Source organism: Pristis pectinata, chromosome 11 (genome assembly GCF_009764475.1).
Source record: "Pristis pectinata isolate sPriPec2 chromosome 11, sPriPec2.1.pri, whole genome shotgun sequence".
NCBI classification, from domain to species: domain Eukaryota; kingdom Metazoa; phylum Chordata; class Chondrichthyes; order Rhinopristiformes; family Pristidae; genus Pristis; species Pristis pectinata.
Window position 1 is genome coordinate 65,065,891 of NC_067415.1, and position 21,678 is coordinate 65,087,568.

The window sequence follows — 21,678 nt, forward strand, 5'->3', positions numbered from 1 at the left end:
ACGATTTGATGAACTGAACTTTGAGAACTATTCCTAGACTTGGGGTTTGGGAATTGACCACACACACACTTCGAGTTTATTTTTGGGGTGAATGTTTAATATCTAACATTTTTATTTCTCTTATTATTACAGTAGTTATTAATAAATAGATTCTAACTCTTATACATGGCTCCTTTTGTTTCTATTGTTGCTGGTATGTAACAGGAACATACCGTATGTTCACAAGTCCTTAAAGGTAGAAGGACAGGCTGATAATATGATTAAAATAAGTTTACTTTCTTTATTAGCCAGGTCATAAAGTATCAGTAGATAGGTTACACTAAAATTGTATACAACAGCTCAAGTACTATGTACAGTTCATCATATTACAGGAAAGATGCAATTGCACTGGAGATGTGTATAAGAGGTTTACATGAATCTTGGCAGGTTTGAAAGAAGTTAATTATGGGTTTGTTTTCGTTGGAACAGAGGAGACAGAGTGGAGACTTAATTGAGGTGTATAAAATTATGAGGAGCCCACTTAGAGTAAAAGGAAGGACCTTTTTCCCTTCACAAGTGGGCATAAGTGTAAAATAATTGGTGGAAGGCCAAATGAGGAAAATAAAATTGACCTGGGGTGATAGGCATTTACAAACTCACTGTTTGAAAGGGATGGTATAAGAGGAACCTTTCACCTCACTTAAAAAAAATCCTCAGTGTGCTTGAAAATGTGTGATTTGCAAGGTTACGGAACAAGTGAAGGAAGATGGGATAAAGTTTTGATTTCCACCACAAGAATGTATGCACTGAATGATCTCCTATGCTGTACTTTTCCACCTTTTAATCATCAGCAAATTTGGATACATTACACTCAAGTCTTCTCACTTAACACATATATATAGATTGTAAATGACTATGGTCAGATTTATTGTGTTCCAACCCAAGGGGTCATTTCAAAATCTGGGCAAAATGCAGCTAATTCTGAAGGTAAAAATGCTAATCCATCCTCATTCTCTGTGATTTTTTTCTTTAAAAACTCTGTTGTTAGGCCATCAGGTAGATTTATCAGCTTATAGCTCTATTAATTTTTCCAACACTATTTTCCTCACTATACTCGTGCAAATGACAATAAGCATGACGACTTAACTTGACTCCTCTGCTCTAAATAAATCAAACTCAGTCCAAGCAGTTTCTCTTCATAACTCTTCCTATTGCCTCTAATTTCTTAAGTTCTTCAGTTTTACCAGATCTTTGGTTTCCCACTTTTCTGGAATTATTTTCCAACTGCCATGAAGGTAGATAAGAAATGACAATAATTCTCCCAATATAATTTTTCCTGTACTTTGTTTATTTTGACTAATTCTTCCTGTTTGTGTGTTAGAAGCATTAGTCATTTTTTCTATGTTCCTTCCTAATTTACCCTCTTTTCTCCATGGCCATACTTTGCTGAATTTTAATATCCTCCCAATCATGAGATTTGCTGTTTTTCATGGTAATAGTTTAAACCTCATCTTTTCATCCAGTGCCATTTATTTCTCTTGTAGCCATGGCTGGATCATATTTATCATGGAGAGCTTATACCCAAGGGATAATAATTATGGCAAGGTATGAATTATTTCTTTTAAAAGCTTGCTACTGCTTACCAACTTACTTAATCTAGCTCCCCAATTTACTTCAGCCAATTCACATATTATACAGTTCGGTTTATTCAAATTTAGGACCCTTTTTTTGGATTTAACTATATCACATGCTCAAACCTGGTCATAGCTTACTGCAGCAGAATTGTGCTAAGTTTGCATTCCATGGCATTTTTCAATTGAGGGGATCAGTGGTAGTTTGCTGAGTGTGTCTTAAATGTGTACAGTGTTAATTTTGATATGAATTTGCGATCATGTTCTGATGTGGAGTACATCTGATATGAACAATTTCAAATAAACTTCTGAAATTATTGGGCTGTCATAAATAGAACATATATCATAGAACAGTACAGCACACAAACAGGCACTTCGGCCCACGATGTCTGTGCCGACCATGATGCCAATGCAAACTAATCCCATCTGCTTGCACATGCTCTTTATCACATTATTCCTGCCTGTTCATGTGTCAACATTGCTATGCTATCTGCTTCCAGCAATTCCCCTGACAGCACATTACAAGCAATACCACTGTGTGTAAAAAAAAATTGCCTCATAAATATCCTTTAAGCTTTCCCCCTCTCAACTTAAAGTTATGCCCTCTAGTATCTGACGTTTCCACCCTGGGAAAATGACTCTGACTATCTACCCGATCTATGGCTCTCATAATTTTATTTACTCCTATCAAATTGCCTCTCAGCCTTCAATGCTCCAGAGAAATCAATCCAGGTTTGTCCAACTTCTCCTTATAGCTAATACTCTCTAATCCAGGCAACATCCTGGTGAACCTCTTCTGCATCCTCTCCAAAGCCTCCACATCCTTCCTGTAATGCAGTGACCAGATCTGCACACAATACTCCAGATGAAGTCCAACAAAAGTGTTCTACGGCTGTAACATGACTTCCTGACTTTTCTACTCACATCCTGACCAATGAAGGCAAGTATGCCATAAGCCTTCTTTACCACCTTTTGTGTTATCACATTCAGGGAGCTGCAGACTTGCACTCCAAGATCCCTCTGTACATCAATGCCACGTGGGTTTTCCTTGGGTGTTCCGGTTACCTCCCATATCCTGAAGATGTGAGGATGTCTTGGTGAGACCCCAAATGGAGCTTTGTGTGAAATTTTGATCTTCTTATCTGAGGAAGGATGTTCATGCTATGGAGGGATTCCTGGATCCTGGATCTATTCCTGGATTTCAGTGTTTTAAAAGGGATAGGGAGAGGGGAGAAGAGGAGGAGGGGTGGCGTTACTGGTCAGGAATACTATTACAGCTGCAGAAAGGGTGGATAATGTAGAAGGATCCTCTCTAGAGTCAGTATGGGTGGAAGTTAAGAACAAGAAAGGAGCTGTTACTCTACTGGGAGTATTCTATAGGTCCCCCTGCAGCAGCAGGGATACTAAGGAGCAGATTGGAAGGCAGATTTTGGAAAGGTGTAAGAATAACAGGGTTATTATCATGGGAGACTTCAACTTCCCAAATATCGATTGGCACCTGCTTAGTGCCAAAGGTTTAGACAGGGCAGAGTTTGGTAAGTGTGTCCAGGACAGATTCCTGTCACAGTATGTTGACAGGCCAACTAGAAGGAATGCCATATTAGATCTAGTATTAGGTAATGAACCGGGTCAGGTGACAGATCTCTTGGTGGGTGAGCATTTGGGGGACAGTCACCCACCACTCCCTAACCTTTAGCATTGTCATGGACAAGGATAGGAGCAAGAGGACAGGAAAATATTTAATTGGCGAAGGGCAATTATGAGGCTATAAGGCTAGAACTTGCGAGTGTAAATTGGGATGACATTTTGAAGGGAAATGTACTATGGAGATGTGGTTGTTGTTCAGGGATCTCTTGCAGGATGTTAGGGATAAATTTGTCCCGGTGAGGCAGAGAAAGAATGGCAGGGTGAAGGAACCATGGGTGACAAGAGAGGTGGAACAACTAGTTAGGAAGAATAAGGCAGCATACATAAGGTGTAAGCAGCAAGGATCAGATAGAGCTCATGAGGAGTATAGAGTAGCAAGGAAGGAACTTAAGAAGGGGCTGAGGAGAGCAAGAAGGGGACATGAAAAGGCTTTGTTGAGTAGGGTTAAGGAGAATCCAAGGCTTTTTTCACATACGTGAAGAGCAGAAGGATGACGAGAGTAAAGGTAGGACCAATTAGAGACAAAGGTGGGAAGATGTGCCTGGAAGCTGTGGAAGTGGGTGAGGTTCTCAATGAATACTTCTCTTCAGTATTCACCAAAGAGAAGGGCCTTGATGATGCTGAGGACAGTGTTGGTAAGGTTAATGTTTTAGAGCATGTAGATATCAAGAGAGGGGATGTGCTGAAGCTGTTAGAAAATATTAGGGCAGATAAGTCCCCAGGGCCTGACAGAATATTCCCCAGGCTGCTCCGCGAGGCGAGGGAGGAGATTGCTGAACCGTTGGCTAGGATCTTTGAGTCCTCGTTGTCCACGGGAATGGTACCGGAGGATTGGAGGGTGGCAAATGTTGTCCTCTTATTCAAAAAAGGTAGTAGGGATAGTCCAGGGAATTACAGACCAGTGAGCCTTACATCTGTAGTGGGCAAGCTGTTAGAAAAGATTCTAAGAGATGGGATCTATGAGCATTTGGAGAATCATGGACTGATTAGGGACAACCAGCATGGCTTTGTGAAGGGAAGATCATGTCTCAGAAGCCTGATAGGGTTCTTTGAGGAGGTGACCAGGAAGATTGATGAGGGTAGTGCAGTAGATGTGGTCTACATGCATTTTAGTAAGGTGTTTGACAAGGTTCCGCATGGTAGGCTTCTTCAGAAGGTCAGAGGGCATGGGATCTAGGGAGGCTGGGCCATGTGGATTCAAAATTGGCTTGCCTATAGAAAGCAGAGGGTTGTGGTGGAGGGAGTGCATTCAGATTGGAGGGCTGTGACTAAGTGGTGTCCCACAAGGATTGGTTCTGGGACCTCTACTTTTCGTGATATTTGGAAGGGTGGGTTAGCAAGTTTGCAGACGACACAAAGGTCAGTGATGTTGTGGATAGTGTGGAGGACTGTCGAAGATTGCAGAGGGATATTGATAGGATGCAGAGCTGGGCTGACAAGTGGCAGATGGAGTTCAATCCGGAGAAGTGTGAGGTAGTACACTTTGGAAGGACAAACTCCAAGGCGGAGTATAAGGTTAATGGCAGGATTCTGGGGAGTGTGAAGGAGCAGAGGGATCTGGGGGTTCATATCCACAGATCACTGAAAGTTGCCTCACAGGTGGATAGGGTAGTTAAGAAAGCTTATGGGATGTTAGCTTTCATAAGTCGTGGGATCGAGTTTAAGAGCCGCGAGGTAATGATGCATCTCTACAAAACTCTGCCTAGACCACACTTGGAGTACTGTTCCTAGTTCTGGTCACTCATTATAGGAAGGATGTGAAAGCATTGGAAAGGGTGCAGGGGAGATTTACCAGGATGCTGCCTGGATTGGAGAGTATGGATTAAAAGGAGAGACTAAGGGAGCTGGGGCTTTACTCTTTGGAGAGAAGGAGGATGAGGGGAGACATGATAGAGGTATACAAAATATTAAGAGGAATAGATAGACCAGACAGCCAGCTCCTCTTTCCCAGGGCACCAATGCTCAATACAAGAGGGCATGGCTTTAAAGTAATGGGTGGGAAGTTCAAGGGAGATATCAGAGGGGAGGTTTTTCACCCAGAGAGTGGTTGGCGCATGGAATGCGCTGCCTAGGGTGGTGGTGGAGGCTGATACATTGGTCAAGTTCAAGAGATTGTTAGATAAGCATATGAAGGAATTTAAAATAGGGGGATATGTGGGAGGAAGGCGTTAGATAGTCTTAGTCGTGATTTAAAGGTCGGCACAACGTGGTGGGCCGAAGGACCTGTACTGTGCTGTATTGCTCTTGTTCTTGAGGTTGTACAGCGAATGTTCATCAGACTGATTCCTGGGATGGCAGCACTGATGTATTAAGAAAGATTGAGTCAATTTGGCTTAAATTACCTGTGGTTTAGAAGAATGAGAGGGGCTCTAACATTCCAACAAACCTGGACAGACTTGATGCAGGAAGGATAGTCAAGGTGGTCAGGACAAGGGTCACAGTTGAAAGATAAGGGGTATGCCATTGAAGACAAAGATAGGGAGAAATTTTTTTCTCCCAGAGAGTAGTGAACCACAGAAAGCAGCTGAAGCCAAATTATTAAATGCATTCAAGGAGTTTGATATTGATTCAGCACTGGATGGATCAAGGGATAGGCAAAGAAAGCTGGAACAGGGTACTGAAGTTGAATGATCAGCCATGATCATATTGAATTGTGTGCAGTCTTGAAAGGTTGAATGGCCTATTCCTGATCCCATTTACCAGTTATGCAAACTATCAAAATGGTGGAGGGCATCAAATGTGTCATGGAATTCCTGTGGTACTTTGCTCACACCAAGCTGGATGTCTTCTAAGCAGTTGGTTGCTCCTTCAGTGTAGTTGCTGCAGCAAAGCAGCAAGCATAGGTCTCCTCCTATGTTGAACAAATATGTTTTGCTAAAAACAGAAAATACTGGAGATACCCAGCAGGTCAGGCTGCATCTGTGGGAAGAGAAACCAAGCTAAAGTTTCAAGTCAAAGTCCCTTCTTCAATGAGGCTCAACACACACTTGAGGAACAACACCTCATTTTCCATCTGGGCACATTGCAGCCTTCTGGACTTAATACTTAATTCTACAAGTTCAGGTAACTTAATTCCTCTTTCTGTATCAGATGTCCATCTGTGATATTGGCTCAGCTTGTTCTTGTTTTACCTCTGGAAGTGGAGGAAATACCCAGCCTGACCTGCCAGGGATGTCTTGCTGCTCTGCATTTCACAACTCCCACATTTTTCATCTGTGTTCTTTTGTCTGCATTCTCACTCTCTAATGGCTGCCATGCACTCACTGACCAGATAACCTTGTTTATATCTTATCGCCATCTTCACCCCACCCCCCTTCCCTGGTTTTTCCGAATAGAGACATCCCCTGCCCCACCTTCCCTGCAGCTGAAAAAATTCTTTTGTCTCCTTCCCAGTTCTGATTCAGGGTCTTCGACCTGATCATTAGCTCTATTTCTCTTCCCATAGACATGGCCTAACCTGCTGAGTATTTCCAGCATTTTCTGTTTTTATTTTAGATTTCCATCATCTGCATTTTTTTTCACCACTACGTTGTGATGCTGAGTATTCTGAGCCTTGTCCAGGTGCAGGCAAGAGATTGAGATACCAGCTATGACCCTTTTGATCCACAGCATTACTGACAGGCACTGAACCACTGACCGCAACTCTTATTTCCCTTACTTTTCTCTTTAGGACTTATCTTTGGGTAGTTTAAGCAAGTTAAATGGCACAAATTCAATAGTGTGAGCTGCATTTTGGAGGCAGGAGAGAATCTAGCAGCTTGCCAAATTATGACAATAAAAGCTGAGGCTCAAGGTCTGTTAGCTTTGGCTCTTCCAGATTGCGCTCCCAACATGTGTCAATCCACTATGTGTCTGAAATTAGGAAAGTAAAATTCAGTTTCCATGTTTCTGAGACCAGCTTCTTTAACCACATTAAAATTCATGTACTCTTGCTGCTCTATATTAACATAATTTAGAAGATATGTAAAAAGAAAAATTCAGTGCAATTAACACGTGCAGGGTTACAAATAAAACCTATGTGGCAAATTGTTAACTGAATAACCTGAATTTATTTATTGGTAATGTTTTGAAAACAGACTGATTTTTACTGATTTGAAAGCAAACCAGACAATTATGATAGTGATAGAATTCTGACTGACTTAGTCAAGTTAAACTTTGATCATAAAAATTGGAATTAATTAGCTGATGCTGATATAAGATCATGTCACATCAGAGATTACCATCTTTTCTTTTTGTTGTTCAGCTATTAGGGTGGCAGTGGATTATTTGGGAGGTTATGAATGATAGCAAATAATTCAGTTTCATCTTCAGAACTGCAACACATTCTTTATTTTCAGTCACTGAATTATGACGGCTTAGATTTCGCATATTACAGCACATTAGTCTTTCAATCTTGAGCTGGTGCTACAAATTTATAATTCCTGTATTGTGAAGCAGATATAACATTTATTTTATATAAATAACCATACAAAATCATTCAGTATCTGTAATAAAAGAAAAATTGTTCATATGCAACCTTTTATGCCTTGTTTATCCCATTTCTTGCATCACATTTTATTAGTCACACTTATGTTCAGTAAAATTCTTCCAGTGCAGGATTATAAGCTCCTGCAAATTTCTTCCCAAGAATATTCATAAAGGGAAAGAAACCCAATCATATAGGATACAACTGGATGCTTCCATCCTGTGGAAAATTCCCTGACAGCACATTGACTGAAAATGAAAATAACTGGCACATTGTGAATAAAATCCGTGAATAAAATTAACAAAAGATGTTACAGATGGAAAACATATCGATAGGTAGTTAAACAAAATGCCCTGTAATATGCCCATACATTTGCATTGCCCTCTGAGGTGTGTGTTTTGCCTGTATATGTGTCACATAATAAGTATTCTGCTTATAAATACAAGTGAAAAAGTGCTCATTCTTGAAGCTCATTCTTGGAGTTCACCTAGTCTTCAAACATCATGTCCAACCACATCTTGAATCAACCAATCATATCTCCCCTTCACTGCTCTCATCTTTTTTCATCAATCAACATTTTGCATGTCTGTATGTCCTATCTGTTGCATGGTATCAAGAAATGAATATAGCAGCCCCTGTACATCGTTTTAATATAACCTCTACAAAGCTCTACACTGTAGATGTCTCTAAGACAAACCATAAGACAAATCTGGCCCATGAACCCTTGCTATCCACCACGCAAATACCTCACTCCTTATCTTCTCACTTGTTAGTAGCTTCTACTAATATTCTGACCTTTGCAGACCAGAAATGATTACTTTCTCTCTGATTAATGTAGTGAGGATGAGACCTTTTATAAAGTTCACTGATCTAATCTTACCAATATTTAAAGCTCAAATAAGTCATAATCAGGCATACCCAAAGCTGACAGCCTTAATCCACAAGCAACAAGAAAAGAAAAATGGTCAAGAATTTCCCCACAGTCACATTTATATTGTTTTATCTATAATGTCTGTTCTTGTGTTCTGTATGCAGACCACTGAAGTCAAAATAGGGTTTCACAGTGCCTGCTTCAGCATGACTTAAAAAGTGATCTACCGGGACAGAATAGGGCCCAGGTAAAGGATTTGACTTACATAGGTCTCCTGTAAAGTAGGTATTTAACCAAATCAGCTGCACGCACGCTACTCATCCCACTCCGTTGCAATTAACCACAGCCCCAAACTCATGACCTTCAAAGTAACATCTCTCATCATTGATACCAACCACTAGCCACCCTTAGCTCCCATCTACCAACATCAACCCAGGTTAATATCATGAACGAAATTCTGACACATCTTTCTCTTTCGTCTATATCATTTTTCTTTGATGTCATGGTTAAATTCTGCTGTGTATCTACTGCTCTGTCACCTTCCCTTTGCAATTTTCACAGCACATGAGTACACCATTGTGGTGAAACAGGGTGTTTCTTAACATAAATTATATACTTCTGTCAATCTCATTCAAGAGGTACCTGAATTGTACAAAATATTGAAGGAAGCAGAACTCTGTGCAGTGGAAATTAATGCAGACAAATGCAAACTGGTACACAGAGGATAGAAAATAAATGGTATGCCTAGGCCGATAAAGGCAAGCATGCCATACACCTTCCTCAGCAACCTGTCGACATGTGTTTCCATTTTCAGGAAACCTACCCTTAGGTTTCTCTGTTCAACAGCACACTCCAGAGCCCTGCCATTCACTGTATATGGCCTGCCCTGGTTTAACTTCCCAAAATCCATCACTTTGCAGTTGTCCGAGTTAAATTCCATTTGCCATTCCCTTGCCCACTGTACCCTCAGTCAACCTTCTTCACTGCCCACTACACCACCAATTTTGGAATCACCTGCACACTTACTAAGCATGCCACCTACATTCTCATCCATATCATTAATATATTTGACAAAAGCAGAGGACCCAGCACCCACCCCTGTGGCACACTACTGGTCACAGGGCTCCAATCAAACAAAAAACATTCACTATCACCCTTTGACTCCAACCACAATTCTGTATCCAATTGGCTAGTTCACACTGGATCCCATGTGTTCTAACCTTCCATCCAGCTTACCATATGGGACCTTGTCAAAGTCCATACAAACAATGTCTACCACCCTGCTCTCATCAGATCTCTCAGTCACCACTTCATGACCCCTTCTTTGCCCTATTTTGATAAGATAAAAGAGAATCCTGAAAGATTCCAGAAGTATGTTAAGAGCAAAAGGGTAGCTAGGGAGACAGTAGGCCCCCTTAAGGATCAGTGTGGTGATCTATATGTGGAACCACAGTAAACAGGTGAGGTCTTAAATGAATACTTCTCAATTGTATTTACGCTTGATCCTAGCTGCCTTTCCCTGACACATGCATCCTTCTTTCTTCTGACAAGGCCTTTAATATCCTACTTAACCAAGGTTCCCTAATCTTGCCAGCCTTGCCCTTCACTCGAACAGGAACATGCTGGCTTGAACTCTTCCTATCTCACTTTTGAAAGCCTCCCACTCACCAAACATCCCTTTACAAGCAAACAGCCTCTCCCAACCAACCTTTTGAGAGTTCATGTCCAATACTATTGAAATTAGCCTTCCCCCAGTTTAGGATTTCAACTTGAGGACCACTTTTTCCATAACTACCTTGAATTAATAGAATTATAGTCACTGGTCCCAAAGTGCTCCCCCAATGACACATTAACCACTTTCCCAGCCTCATTTCCTAGGGGGAGATCAAGTGTAGTCCCTTCTCCAGTACACCCATCTTCATATTGTTTCAGAAATCTTTCCTGGACATACTTAACAAATTCTGCCCCATCTAATCTCTTAGCACTGAGGCAGCCCCATTAGGGGGCAACAATAGGTGATAGAATTTGGAGCCCATAAGCCTGAAGGAAAAATTAGACTCAAGCATTTATTGAAGACTAGATTTCTTGGGTCCAGAAAATATATAGATGTAAAACCTATGCCTGAAATGAGATTTTGAAAATAATATTTTCTCCTTATTTCAGGCATTCATTAACCTTTCTCCTGTAATTATATAGGTGACTGTAAGAGTTCCAGGTGACTGCAGTGCAGTGCCTAGGGATGGTCCTGCTTACCTGATTGATGTGCTTCAGTTTATCAATGATCTGATTTATGACTGGGTCAGTTCCTTTAACTTTCACCTCTGGGTTATTTGACTGGGCTTTGATGCCATTGCCAACTACTTGTCGTGTGTAACTGAAATAAAGAAATGATAATTTTAAAAGCAATATTTAACATAAATACCTTAATGCAAAATTGGAAATGTGGGTGTGGAAATATATTAATTTCACATTTTCAAAATGAAGTCCTATTTGAACCTTTATTAAACTCTGAAATTAACTGTTGCATTGCTTCATGACAGAGCAAGATACAGTATATAATTTTGGTCTTTTTGAACTATGAAGTAATGATACCAACTAAGTGATTAGTACCTAAAGTAATGATGTTTAACTGTTTAGTTCATCTTTCCTTACCAAAGATAGATTTGGCCTGGTAATTAGGAAAAGCAAGACAAACAAAAGATTTAAAAATAAAAGGAGACCTGAATACTTAGAAATTGGATTATTAACCAATAGCTTTCCATAATCATTTGATCCAATTTCACTGAAGAATTAAGCTTAATTGAAATTTGGGAACTTCATGCAATTTAGCTCCTCGGTCTTCTGCATTGCTGATATGCCAACATATCCAGAACCCATGCAAGTACAGTGACACTCCATGACTTTCAATTGTGCATGTGAGGCCTGTGCCTCTTGTAGCGCTTACTACTACATGATTTAAACAGACTCAGGCAGCTCCCCTTTCGGGGAGGCACTCACCCAGATATCCATTGGCACCTTTCACATTCCAGGAGTTTGTTAGGTCTGTTTAAGCATAAGTTAAAGTGCAACTGCTTGAATGAATTTGGATGGATCTGGTATTGGAAAGGGGTTGGGCGGTTAATAGAGAGATTTAGGGATCAGAAAGAACAGCTCACAGAGACAATTATAATGAACCGGCCTCAGGTAGCTCCAGCTTATACCTTGTGATGGGTCTCCATCATTTCATCCTTATCCCAGTCGAGACCTCCAATCCTTCTGCTGACCTGTCAAATGATTTCATTCTGTGATCTGCTAATTCCATCCCTCATTACAGATGCAATTCTTAACCAACCTAATTGAAGGTTTTAGTTGTCCAATGCCAACAAGAGATCCACTGGCCACTCATCCTCTAATCCATTCAAAAACTCCTCTGACTAATGATCACTGATACCCTTTCCAATCTTGAACTCCTTTTGGCCAATGACCATCAATTCAATTATCCAATCTCCAACCCTCTGTAAGGATGATTGCCTGACCTTCCTTCAGATCAGCAACTCCTTCTATCACTCCATGATCTTTCAAATATCCGACATAACTCTGATTAAAGGCCACTGAATCCACTTGCCTTCTGATCCCCAAATCTCTCTAATAATCACCCAACCCCTTTCCAATACCAGATCCCTCTGAATTTCAATCTGTGAGCCCACATCTGATCCCTGTCATCTTCTATTCACTGATATCTGAGTCACGCGACCTCTCCCCTGTTACAAACCTCCCAGGCACCCTCAGACCACAGTGCTCGTGAACTATTCTAAACTGATTTCCTTTGCACAATTTGAAGGAAAGTTGTTTGAAAATAACATATTCAGAAGTACGGGAAAACTTGGGCCTTTTATTCAACTGAATTTTGCAGAAGCAGGCCGTCAAGCAATTTCTAAGCAATGGAATAGACATAGAAAGTGCCAGAAAAACTCAGCAGGTCAGGCAACATCAATGGAAGAAAAATAGTTAACGTTTCAGATCGAAGACCCTTCATCAAAATGGTGGAACTGTACATCTAAATCTTTAACTCTGTGTGACAATATTCATTAGAAGACATTGAATTTATACTATCTTGCACTAAAGGATGCCTTTAGTTAGTGGTCAATCAGTTATGCTGTCAAAATGTAATGTCTGTGCTCTCGCTGTGCCTATTGACTCAACTTATGGAAGCAACTTTTATTGTTTTCCACTTGCCATCTGGCACCTGTTTCGATAAGGTGAACATTTTCCCGTGAAGGTCTTTAACAAATACATAATGATGATTACCTCGGTGCTCTGGTGGTATCAGGGACTATAATACCATATTGATTTTTAAAGGAACATTCTCATAACATGCCATTGAAAGGGCATCATCACTGCCATGTTTTAATGCTAAGCAAGATGCTAATAGAATGTGCACTTCCTCAGCAGAGCCATTCCGCTGTAAGCTCAACAACTTCAAACAATGCAACTCAAGCAACTGTGGAGATTGACCTACGATAGATTTTAGTTCAGCTTGAAATGATTAATCTCTTTTCTTTTAAGGAATAATAGACTCACCATCTGTCCTCATTTTTTCCTCTTTGCAACAACTATAATGCATCACATCAGCTTAATGAAAGGAAAACGGCTGGGAAGGGAACTTATTTTCTTCACATTGTAAGGGCCAAAGTATATTTAAGATTAAGGTACAGAAAATAATTGAAAACAAATTAAACTTCTGAAAAAGGAGAGTGTAATTGTCTTTTCAGCTCAAGTGAAGCTTGACTTCCTGTGTTCCTCAATTGGATCCAAGGATAGAACTAGAGAAGTGGGTCATTACATTTTTTGAACCATGGCGCATACATTATCAGTTTGAACAGAAGCTAAATCCACTTTTTTTGCAAGAGCTAGGTTACTGAAGTTTCTAGTTCTGAACTGAATCAATTTAATCCTTGGTTTTCATTTCATGTGAACTCATACATTTAACATAAAGCAAAGACAGAGGTGACTGAAATATTGTAAGGGCTTATTTAGATATCTCTTCATGTTCATTACAGTAAATAAGCCCTCATCACTCACAAACCAGACGAATGAATAACATCTATTATTCCTCACTTAGCTCATTAAGCCTGCATGGCTGATGTGTTCATATAATTAAATGGTCAAAATCTTTTTTTTCTTTCTTGCTCCCCATGGCCTTTAATTATTCACTTTATGAAGTCAGCACATTAGGACAATGCAACAACAATAGCACGTGCGAAGAATTACACATGCAAAACTTTTTGGCTTAGATACCCGTCTGTGCTTGAAAATGGGTACTAAAATCATATTGGATTTTGAGGTGGACTCCTGAAGGTTTCATTCAGGTCCAAAGGCAAGTGATACATATTAGGAATCCTAAGCCTTTTGCATGAATACTTGCAGAGCCTCTGCGTTACTTGCAAAGCCATCTTTAAAGTGTGATCTGCCCTCATGGTGGGAGCTCTTAGAGCAATAGTTCCCACAAGTTGTGCAGTTGATTTGGAATACTTATGCCTTCAAGTTGGCAGATAGTTAATTGAAGTGAGTTCTTGACACCTTGATTTGCTGATAAGACATCATTGTATCAGAAGCAGCTGCCCAGGATAATTTGACAGTGGCTCAAGTAGAAATAGGCCCTCTGGTGTCTGCCAGCTGCTAGGAAATTGATGCCTTAAGGTTAAGGGTTGCAATTACCTTAAGAGATCTTGCCACCTGGTCATATCTTGGAACATTGTTTGTACCATGCCCACAGCTTAATTGAAGATTGATTGCCACAATAAAGACTTGTGGTTATGTGATGCTCTGTGCCTTATTTTTTGTTGATAGAGTTTAAGAGGGCAATGTGGTTGATATACCTGGACTTCCAATAGGCTTTTGATAAGGTTATATGGCTTATCAGCAAAGTTGAAGCACACTGACATAATAGCATGGATACAAAGTTGGCTTGGCAACAGACAACAGAGGGTCATGGTGAATGGCTATTTTTCAGACCTGAAGGAAAGTGAATAGTGGTGTTCCCTAGGATTTAGTGTTTAGCCTTTGATTTCTTTGATCAACGTTAATGACCTATATTTTTAGGGTACAAGACATTTTCTAAATTTGTGAATAATTCAAAACTTGGCAGTATTGTGAACTATGAAGAGATAATGATAGATTTCAGCAGGGTATAAAAAGGTTAGTAGAATGGACAGTTTAATCTGGAAAAATGCAAGGTGATGCAGTTTGGAAGAAAAATGAGGAGAGGCAATATAGATACTCTTCTAAAAGGGGTGCAGATGAAGAGGGACCTGGAGGGATGGGTGCACAAGTCATTGAAAGTGGCATGGTAGGTTGAAAAAGTTGCTAATAAGGCAAGCACAATTCTGGGATTTATCAAGGGAGGTGCAGAGTATAAAAACAGGACATTCATAAAATATTTTTCTGGTCTCAACTGGAGTAATGTGTTAAACTTTGGTCACTCACTATAGGAAGGATGGTAAGAATCACAGAGGTTCCAGAGGAGATTTACAAGAATGGTTCCTAGAACAAGGGACTACAATTACAAGGACAGATTAGTAAGGCTGGCAACTGTTTTCATTGGAGAATGGAAGGCTGATGGGAGGTCTGACAGAAGTATACAAAATGATGAGTGGATAGAGGGAGGCTTTTCTTGTTGGTGAAGAGGTTGAGGACTAGTGGTCAAGGGAACAAAATAAAGGCAAAGAGGATTACTTTTTTTTGTTCTAATTGTGTCCTTTCATGTAAAAATTGTGTATAATTTATGTCTAATTTATGTTTTTTGTGAATGCTGCTTATCTGATGCTATGTGGCTGTGATGCTGTTGCAAGTAAGTTTTTCATTGCACCTGTGCATACATGTACATATATGTGCATATAACAATAAACTCGACTTTGAGGAAAACTTTTTTATTCAACTGGAATCTGGAATGCACTGATGTGGTGGAGGCACATTCTATTGTGACATTCAAGCGGGAATTATGTAAATATATTGTGAGAAAATGTTTGTAATGCTACAGAGAAGGATCTGGGGGTGGAACTAGAATAGAGAGCTGGCATAGAAACAATGGGCTGAATTACCTTCATTCGTGTTGTAACTGTCCTATGATTTTCTGATAAGTAAATAAGAAAGTGATACACAGCTCTGTGCCATTTCAGAATACCAAACACATTGCAGACCTTCCAACTTGCACTGTAACAGGTCACCTTAGAATGAAGATCTGCTCCAGCACTTGAGGGTCATGCTATTTCTGAAGTTCATATGTGCGCTGAATAATGCAGCAGTGACATTTATCATGCATTACACATTGACTAGTGCCACTGCAATGCTTCCAGTAGCTTTCAAAGGAGACACAAGAGACTGCAGATGCTGGAATCTGGGGTAACAAACAGTTCCTCCGGCAGATTGTTTGTAGCCTCCAGGAAAGGGTGTGACATTCACTTAGTAGGTCATGATAAACTTTACTATTATGAACTATGCAGATATTGAGCTGCTGATTATGTCTGCAGATTGATGTTTTTAATTCCAAAACTACTGTACAGCTCATCAAAACCTTGCACTATGCAATAGAATTTCCAGTTTATTGTTGAAAACACCATCATCCCAAATGAAACATTACCTTTTTTAACATTGTATGGCAGAGGATGAAAAATCAAAAACTGTTGATCTTTTTCATATCCTTTAATTTTGCACACTGCCCGACAGTCAGGTAAATGGTTAGAAGGGAATCTGAGTGGCTAATGTGATTAAGGAAAGGAGGTGAGAGGGTGAAAAAGCCCATGCTTTATTTTCAGATCTTAGAGGCTCTCTTTTGAGGCAAAATCTGCAGTCAAATGGCCTGCAGAGAAGCTGGGAGAGATTCTTGATGCAGACTGAAAAGTGAAAAAAAAACTGGAGATGCTGGAAATATGAAGTCAAAACAGAAACTTTTGTACATATTCAGCAGGTCAGAGAGCATCTGCAAAGAGATGTGCAAATCTTATTTGACAACTACAATCTAGCTGAAATGAAGGAAAAACTTATTGACATGACTTAAACTATTGGCTCACCCAAGTGGGCAGAGATAAAAAAAAACTCCCTAGGTTACAAATTCAAAGAGAATATAGACAGTCCAGCAAAATGGGCAGCTACATGCAGATGAACCTCATTGCAGAAAAATGTGGGTGATGTATTTTGGTGAAAAGAATGAAGAGAAACAATATAAGGTCCCCCACATAATTTTGAAGACTTGGAAGACCAAAGACACCTGAGGGTTTGGTGTACAAACTTTGAAGGTGATAGCATAGCTTAACAGTTTTGTTGATAAGTAGTGTACAATACCTAAGAATTTATGCTAAGACTATATAAAAAGCTTCTTTGACCGAAGATGGATAATTATTGTCACTTTAGTATTTCTGTATACCTCACTTTGAAAGAGAATTATGAAAATGAGCAACAAACAATCTGTTGGAGGAAGTCAGCAGGATTGTTTGTTGCTCCAGATACCAACATCAGTAGTCTCTTGTGTCTCAATTATGGAAATGATTCTGGGGCTAATCACAGCAATTTACTGCAGCCCATTGTGTCCCTCAGACTCTTTAGCGGTGTGACCGACTCTTTGTTTCTTCATTCAAGCCAATCTGCCTCACATGTTGATTTTTTTGACATCTATCTCCACACAGTTGTAATTGTTTCCTGATCCAATATTGTTCAGACTTTGACTTTTTTTTAAATCCTTGATTGAAACCCTGCAAAACAGGAATATCGAATTAGCATTCCTGCTCATCTTTAAGCCCTGTTTTAGTAATATCCATAATATCACCATTCTAATACCTTTGCCCTCAGTTTGCCACCTTTATTTTCCATTCTCTCTGCATTGAATTATATCTTCAATTTCACAAACAATATAAGAGATCAGAGTCACTGATAGTCTGAGGTAGATGATGTTATTCTCCTTGAAGCAGAAAAATGAAGAGGATATTTAATATAAATGTTTAAAATCATGAAGTGTTGCGATACAGTAAATAATAAAAAACTGGTTTCATGCTGAAGGGTTGACAATCAGAGAGATCTAGATATATGCTGCAAGAGAAAAATTGCAGAGAAATAAGCAAAATCTGCACATCAAAGTTTTTTGCACTCATAATATGTGGTAATGTAGCACTGCCTGAGGATTTTACTGTCCTTTCTTGTTCTTTTAGATTTGTATCATGAATGTATAAAAAGCTTCACGTTATTTCTCTAGTAATAAAGTTAAAATCTGATTTTTTTCAATATAATAATTAAATAGTAAAATAACATTCATAAGTAAGTGTTAATTTGGATACAGCATCTATCTCAATAGCTTTAATATTGATTAAATTTCAGAGTATAATCAAATATATTCCTTTGGTTGAGAATTGAACTGCCAGCCAACCTGCAATATTAAGGAGTACTGATTTATCAGCCATCCCTTTCAATGTTTAACCTACTGTTATAAAGCTAAATGGTGTGTGGATTCAAAGTTGAGCACTCCCAGGTACATTCTCTGCTACCTATTAACCTCTGCCTAGTATATCCTGCTGATATGATGGGTGTACCCACGGACTGTAATGGAGGACTCTGACACATTGGCTATAAAGTATGATTCTGCAAATAAGGCTATAGCAGACTGTTACTTGACTAGACAGTGGAACAGGTCTCCTAATTTAGACAACATTCTCCAAATATTCAATGGAAGACTTTATAAATGGTTCTGGAATAACTTTGCTGTGTTTCAATCAGTGCCTTGGTTAATGTTGTGTGGTCCATCCACTCATTCCTATTCGAAAACTTTGAAGTTTGCTGGCTATAATCAGTGTTTCTGAAGGGAACAGCCAAAAATCAGTTTTACAAATAGGAGGCAGACCTTGACAAGCAGGCCTGGTGTGTCTAGGACATGACGAATTTCTCCACCACCACCCTTCTGGGAAGAAAGTTCTTGACCTTTTCCACCTAGTGGGTGAAAAAGACACTTCAACTCCTCTGTAACCTTTACATGAATTACTTTAAGTGAATGCTAAGAGATATTTAAAAACATTAACAAGCCTCACAGCTTTACCAGAAACCAAAGTCCACACCCAGCTTTACCGTCTTTTAAAATCTGCCAGAGTGTTCTGAGCCAGAAGACCACCCAGATGATTTTAGCCTGCTCCATTTGGAATACTGAATGGTCTGGAAGGTTAGGTCCCATGGAATCCAGTGAGAGCTAGTTACGTGGATTCAAAATTACCTTGGAGGTAGGAAGCAGAGGGTGGTGGTTGAAGGTTGTTTCTCAAGATGGTGTACCACAGAGGTTGGTTTGGGGACCCTTGTTATTCATTATTTATATAAATGATTTGGATGTAAATGCACAAGGCTTGATCAGCAAGTTCGCAGATGACTCAAAATTAGGAGGTGTTGTTGATAGTGAATTATGTTATCGTAGATTACAGGGGGATCTTGATCAGCTAGGGAAGTGGGCCGAGGAGTGGCAAATGGATTTCAATACAGAAGTGTGAGGTGATGCATTTTGGAAAGTCAAACCAGAGTAGGAGTTATACTATGAACGGTAGAGCATTGGGGAGTGTAATGGAACAGCGGGACCTTGGAGTACAAGTGCATAGTTCCTTGAAAGCGGCAGCACAGATAGACAGAGTAGTGAAAAAGGCAATTAGCACGCTGGCCCTCATAAGTAAGGGCACTGAGTATAGGAGTTGGGACATCGTGTTGCAGTTAAATAAGTCATTGGTGAGGCCGCACTTGGAGTACTGTGTACAGTTTTGGTCACCCTGTTATAGGAAAGATGTGTTTAAACTGGAAAGAATGCAGAGAAGATCTATGAGGATGTTGCCAGGACTAGAGGGCCTGAGTTATAGGGAAAGGTTGGCCAGGCCATGTCATTATTCCTTGGAATGTAGGAGAATGAGGGTTGACCTTATAGAAGTGTTTAAAATTATGAGAAGCATGGCTAAAGTAGGTGGTAACAGTCTTTTCCCCAGAGTGGGGGGTGTCCACAACTAGAGGGCATAGACTTAGGATGAGAGGCAAAAGATTTAAAAGAAACCTGAGGGACAACTTTTTCACGCAGAAGGTGGTAAGTATATGGAATGTGCTGTCAGAGGAAGTGGTTGAGGCAGGTACAATAGTATTGTTTAAGAAGCACTTGGATAGGTACATGGAGGGGAGGGGCCAGAAGGGATATGGGCGGAATGCAGGAAATTGGGACTATCTGGGTGGACATTGTGGTCGGCATGGACTCATTGGGCTGAAGGGCCTGTATCCGTGCTGTATTGCTCTATGACTCTATAGCTAGCATACTTCACAGCTTTAGTCTTTGCCTACTGATATTTATTCACTACCCAAATTTCACTACTCGGCTCCAGGGTCTGGTGATATTAGCTCTCTGCATCTGTCCAGACAAGGGGTAGTGGGCAGGAACCACAGGTAGTGATACCAAACAGAAGGCTCTGTCCCAGAAGAACTAGCCAAATTAATTGTTTTTCAATGTAACAGTTTTGATCCAACTGAATGGCTTGTCAGGCCATTTCAGAGGGCTGTTATGTAACATCCACATCATCCAAACCAGATGGTGGAAAGTCATTGACCTGAAAAGCTAACTCTATTTCTCTCCCCACAGATGCTGCCTGACCTGCTGAGCATTTTCTGCTTTTATTTCTGATGTTCAGCATCTGTTCTTTTTGTTCTTTTCTGTTAATGTAAATATTTGAATAGACTTTGACCATTGATGGAAAATTTTTGGTATGACATCAGCTTCACACTATCTTTCCCAGCTGATCTTCCTTTCCATTAATACACATAGAAAGATAAATTGGGAATGTATGTAACAGAAGTTGAATTTGTTGATGTCACTTTTATGCTATGTCAAACATTGCCTGCAGTATGTCAGAAGCACTTTGCTATCAGTCTAAAGTGGTCAAATGAATAATCAGAATCACTTTGGTATCCTGCTCTTAAAAATAAAATATACTGATCCCAATGACATACAATATAATGTGGATTCTAACCAGCTAATTTAAATATGCCATAAGCAAAACTAAAGTGAGTAATCACCTTTCAAATATATATATAAAGATATTACACAATATTATTTGAATTGACAAAATCCTTGGATATTACAAATTTATGCTAGTATACAACTATATCATTACTCTTTCCAATTTCCACTTGAATTTGCAAATGAAACAGAACTATTCAGAATGAAACCTGGAAGACTTTACCAATATTATGAATATGCATCACCAACATGGGCCCTTATATGGCAAAAGTGCACTTTGACAAACCAGAGATAATGTAGAATAAATCTAATGGTAGAAAACTGCCAATAATTGATTTGTTGCATGTCTAATACCTCATTCATTTTTTTCTTTTTCTTTGACAATAATCAAACTGATAATCAAGCTGGGATATATTGGCAGGTGATCTACTGCTTTATTTTTCAAGCACCCTTAAAAGTGAATATCACCCCATAATTCTTAGTATTTTTTATATTATGCCCTCTCCTACGTAAAATATTTTTCTTATGTACTTATTGCACATATTTATAGCTGTGGCCTTTTAGCTCATACTGATGCACTGTCTGTCTTTTTTTCATGTCCTCTGACTGGTATTATTGATCTCAAAATCTTAAGGTCATGATGAACAAGTCACATTGAACATTAATGAATACATGGAGTGCTTTATTGGATAGTCCAAGAAGTCTTCACCTGATTTCAACTTTTTGTGCTGAGTGTGCTTACTAATCAAATATTGTGCCCATCTTTTAAGAAATTACAGACTTCGTGATCAATTGCATAAGTTGGAGTATGACAAAAGTGCCAATATGCTTTTCAAAAAACTTATTAAAGGCAGAAGAGGTGTTCTGATTTTAAAAGTAAATTTTAACATTTATTGACAGAAATTAACTGTTAAAAAATGCAACCTATCATCTTCATATTTGATTCTGCATAAAACAAGGAACAAAATCTGCATCAAGTTAGCAAAGAAACATAAATTGAAAGATTCCTGTTGAGGCATCAGTAATTTGCCCACAGTCTCTACCAGACTCATTTTTATGTACTCCACTTTTGTCCATAAACATCACTGACAAA

General features: G+C 39.5%; 1 protein-coding gene across 4 annotated transcripts in view; it reads right to left on the minus strand.

Moving 5' to 3' along the window:
- The window catches only part of gpc5a (glypican 5a), an 803,385-nt gene that overhangs the window by 500,574 nt on the left and 281,133 nt on the right, over window positions 1–21,678 (minus strand). For all 4 annotated transcript variants that reach the window (XM_052025912.1, XM_052025910.1, XM_052025909.1 and 1 more), the window contains one exon: window positions 10,847–10,967. In XM_052025912.1, coding sequence (XP_051881872.1) covers window positions 10,847–10,967 — 121 coding nt within the window. The remainder of the gene's footprint in view (window positions 1–10,846; window positions 10,968–21,678) is intronic.